General features: G+C 32.0%; 1 protein-coding gene across 1 annotated transcript; it reads right to left on the bottom strand.

Moving 5' to 3' along the window:
- Nucleotides 1–2,535: 2,535 nt before the first annotated feature.
- Nucleotides 2,536–2,937, bottom strand: LOC101891039 (histone H4). The gene has a single exon (XM_011294510.3). It carries the CDS (start codon nucleotides 2,906–2,908, stop codon nucleotides 2,597–2,599), a length of 312 nt encoding a protein of 103 aa, XP_011292812.2. The 5' UTR covers nucleotides 2,909–2,937; the 3' UTR covers nucleotides 2,536–2,596.
- Nucleotides 2,938–4,284: the final 1,347 nt, after the last annotated feature.

The following is a 4,284-nucleotide window of genomic DNA, read 5'->3' as shown; positions in this document are numbered from 1 at the left end:
CTGGTTTTAGGAGGCATTTTCACTTATTATTTTTTTGAATCACACAAACACTTTTAACACTGTTCACAAATGATAACCAAAACGGGCAGCTATACAGAATTTGTAGATTGTAGTCGACAAGAATTTCAGGTAGTCACAGCTAGCAGGCACACACAAGGCAAACCACCCCATTATTGAAGAAATGTGTGTGTGAGAAAAGTATAAATAGCACGTTTCGATCCGAAAATTTTTATCATTTGTGTTTTTCAGTGCTTAAGTGAAGTGTTTAAAACTAAAATAAAGTGAAAATGTCTGGTCGTGGTAAAGGTGGCAAAGTTAAGGGAAAGGCAAAGTCCCGTTCCAATCGTGCTGGTCTTCAATTCCCCGTCGGTCGTATCCATCGTCTGTTGCGCAAAGGCAACTATGCTGAGCGTGTTGGTGCCGGTGCTCCCGTCTATTTAGCCGCTGTCATGGAATATTTGGCTGCTGAAGTCTTGGAATTGGCTGGCAATGCTGCCCGTGACAACAAGAAGACTCGTATCATTCCCCGTCACTTGCAATTGGCCATCCGTAACGACGAAGAATTGAACAAATTGCTGTCTGGCGTTACCATTGCCCAAGGTGGTGTATTGCCAAACATCCAAGCTGTTCTCTTGCCCAAGAAGACCGAAAAGAAAGCCTAAATTATTTCGAAAGGTATTATGGAATGAAAAAGAAGAAGAATACAGACCATCGTATGATTCCATAGAAAAATCAACCAATCCGTCCTTTTCAGGACGACAAAAAATATTTGAAAAGAGAAAGAAAATTGCGTCAAGCTACATTTGTATGAAAAAAATAAAAATTCTCAATAATTTTGTATTAGCCGTTGGCAGAATAACTGTTTTTCAAGTTCAAGTTCAAGTTTATTTTTTTCATCTGCTCTCTACACATAGTTATTTAATAACTTATTAACTAACAATATTTCTTAAGTCTATAGATTAAAAATACTTAGCATAAAGTCTTATTTTTCTAAGTTTATCTAAATAATACGATAAGGGGGGGTCACACATTTAATGTTACCTAAAATTAATTCAAAAAATTCTATAATACTTTAATGTAAATAAATTAACATTAATGAATTCCCTTAAAAAAAGATGAATAAAAAAAGGGACCCTAAATAACTGTTTTTCGTTGTCAGTTGCATATTTGTGTTGTCGTTGTTGTTGTCTCTTATGATTTCAGGAATAGAGCGAGCGCGAGAGAGGAGAGATCGTGGCGTCACCAAATGAGTATGTATACTATGAGGTAGAAGAAGAAGCATGTGGCAGTTGGTGGTGGCTGGCTGGCTGGGTAGTAATTTTATGTGAAAAAATCGTACCCCGGCGCATTCTTGGGGAAGGCATAAAGTAGACGATTTGCAAGGGAATTTTGGCGGCAAAGTAGTGTTTTGGTGGAAATAAATCGACGCATACATGAAAATAAAAGCGCATTGTGGTGCTATGAAAAATTTGGAACCAAAAAAATAGAATAAAAGTAACATAGTAAAATGAAAATTAACGAAAATAATTACAAAGAAAAATAAAATAACGTAAATTAATAATTAAATTAAATTAAAATAAGAAAATTTTAGAAAATTAAGGCAAAATTAATGAAAATTTAAGCAAATTTTAATGAAAATATTTGAAAATAAATTAAAGAAATTTCGAATAATAAATAGATTTTATGAAAATAAAAGATACTTTAAATGAAATCAAAATTTTTTAAATTAATGAAAAGGAAATAAATTAAATAATTTTAAATAAAAGGAAAAGTGATTTTTAAAAAATAATCTAATGAAAAATTAAATTAATTGAAAATTAAATAAGAAAATTTAACATAAATAAAATAAAATAAAATTAATTTAATGAAGAATTTTTAAATAAAATTCAGTGATTTTAATTAAAAAAAAAAAATAATGATTTTAATTTTCGATACAATTTTAAAGGAAATTATAAGTGAATAATTTAGAAATTTTTAATGAAATTTTTGAAAATAATATGAATCAACGATCTATTTATTAAATATTTTTAACAATTTAAAATAAAATTTTGAGAAAATATGCAACAATGTTTAAAAAAAGTCAAAATGAAATTACTTTGCTACCACAGCATGGTTGTTCTTTAGTAATATTGACTAAACAGCACCAATACATACATAAAGCGACGCTATGTTATACTCATATAATACGAAAAGGAAGAAGAAGAAGAACTAAATGTGTTTAGCGATGTGAGTTGCCGACGGCATGTTTGTGATCGGGAATAAAATACGAGACATCGGTAAAAGAAGGTTTTCGGTGAAAATATTCTGGAGAAAATTGAAACGAGTAAGTATTTATATTTTTTCTTTATTTGATTTTTAGACATTTTTCACGAATTGTGAGAAAAAAAATACGAGAAAGCTGAAAAAGAAAATTATTAGAAATTTTGACATAAAATTCTTATATTTCCTAAGGTAAGTGTTTATTTTTTATTTATTTTAATTTAAAAAATAGTTTTCAACAAGAAAGTATCTCTTTTTTGATATATTTTGTGGTCCTGAAAAGGACCGATTGTTTTGTTGTAAAAAAAGATTTCTCCAAATTGCGTCAAGAATTTGTTTAACCGCCGAAACCGTACAAGGTACGGCCTTGTCTCTTCAAAGCATATACGACATCCATAGCGGTGACGGTTTTACGCTTAGCATGTTCGGTGTAGGTGACAGCATCACGAATAACGTTTTCCAAAAACACCTTCAGAACACCACGAGTTTCTTCGTAAATCAGGCCAGAGATACGTTTTACACCGCCACGACGAGCCAAACGTCTAATAGCTGGCTTGGTAATACCTTGGATGTTATCACGGAGCACTTTCCTGTGACGTTTAGCGCCACCTTTTCCCAAGCCTTTACCACCTTTACCACGACCAGTCATTTTTCACTTTAGTTTATTTCACTTATCACTTCACGAACAGTTTGAGCACTAATGTTTTTTTCCGGCGATTCCGCTCGTATTTATACAAAATTTGAGGCTCTCTCCAACCATTTAACGCACAAGTAAAGTATGTACAGTTATATGTGTGTGTGTACATTTGCCGTTAGTATTGTATGTTCTCTCTTGTGTGTGCGTGTACATTTGGTATACGGATAGGTAAGAATTCACTAACATATCAACCCCGAAAGTTGATGCTAACAGCACAATTTTCTATAAATACTCGTTTTCGTGGCGATGGCAACGTCGTAGAATGAGCTTAAAGCTCGAAGTGAAAAGATCTGTGAAGTGAATATTAAAAAGTGAAAAGTGATAGTGAATATAAGTGAAAAGCTAAAAATTAAAGAACATTTGATGAACTGCTGTGCCCCATCTCACCTTAGAGATAAAATTTTGTTCAAACTAGTGATAAGTGAATTATAAAAAAAAAAAAAAAAAAAAAAACTGTGAAAATGTCTTGTCACAGCTTAAATGCTGATGACGTTAAGGCAAATACTGCTGGTAACAATAGCCAGACAATAGACATTTGTGCTCCTAATCAAAGTGTGCCTACAAATAGTAATAATAACAATACTGACGTTTACATTGAAGTAAAACGCAAAAGAAAAAACAAGCCTACTACACCAATAGTGGACCAATTAATTGAACTTAATAAAAAATATGAAAGTGTTCTTAATGAAAATGCTAAATTAAAAGAAGAAAATGAGGAATTTAAAAAAACTATCAAAGAACTTGCTAATAAAATTGCCACAGGCAGTGTTAACGTGGATGTCCACATACCCAAAGAATGGACAAATATAAACAACAACAACAACAATTGTACCACTGAGGCAGCCGTAGACCTCATGGTAGCTGACGAGTATGATTGTGAAGATGAAATAACTGCAATGCCGGCGGTCGATGTTAGCAGCCAAGGGACCCCCCAGCAACTGGACATGCAAAATAACAGCGGAAAAACGGCGATTACAACAACAACTAAAACAAAAGGTAAGGCCAGCCCTCCTATTATTAAAATCTATAATGTTAACGTTAAAGATTTTACAATTAAACTAAAAAATTTGCTAAATCACAATTTGTTTACGATTAACATTATAAATAAGAACTTAATACATCTTAAATTGAGTAAAAACGAGGATCATCTGAAAGTCAGAGAATATCTAGAAAATATGAAAATTTCTTTTTTTACTTACACTATCAAAGAAGAAAAGCCTCACACACTGATTATTAAGGGAGTCTCAGACACCTATGATGAGACTGATCTTAAAAACTTTATTGAGGACACAGGAATAAATTTAAAAATTTTTAAAATAGTCAAACTT

The sequence above is a fragment of the Musca domestica genome, unplaced genomic scaffold, assembly GCF_030504385.1.
Source record: "Musca domestica strain aabys unplaced genomic scaffold, Musca_domestica.polishedcontigs.V.1.1 7, whole genome shotgun sequence".
Classification (NCBI taxonomy): domain Eukaryota; kingdom Metazoa; phylum Arthropoda; class Insecta; order Diptera; family Muscidae; genus Musca; species Musca domestica.
This window is presented reverse-complemented; position numbering and strand designations above follow the sequence as displayed.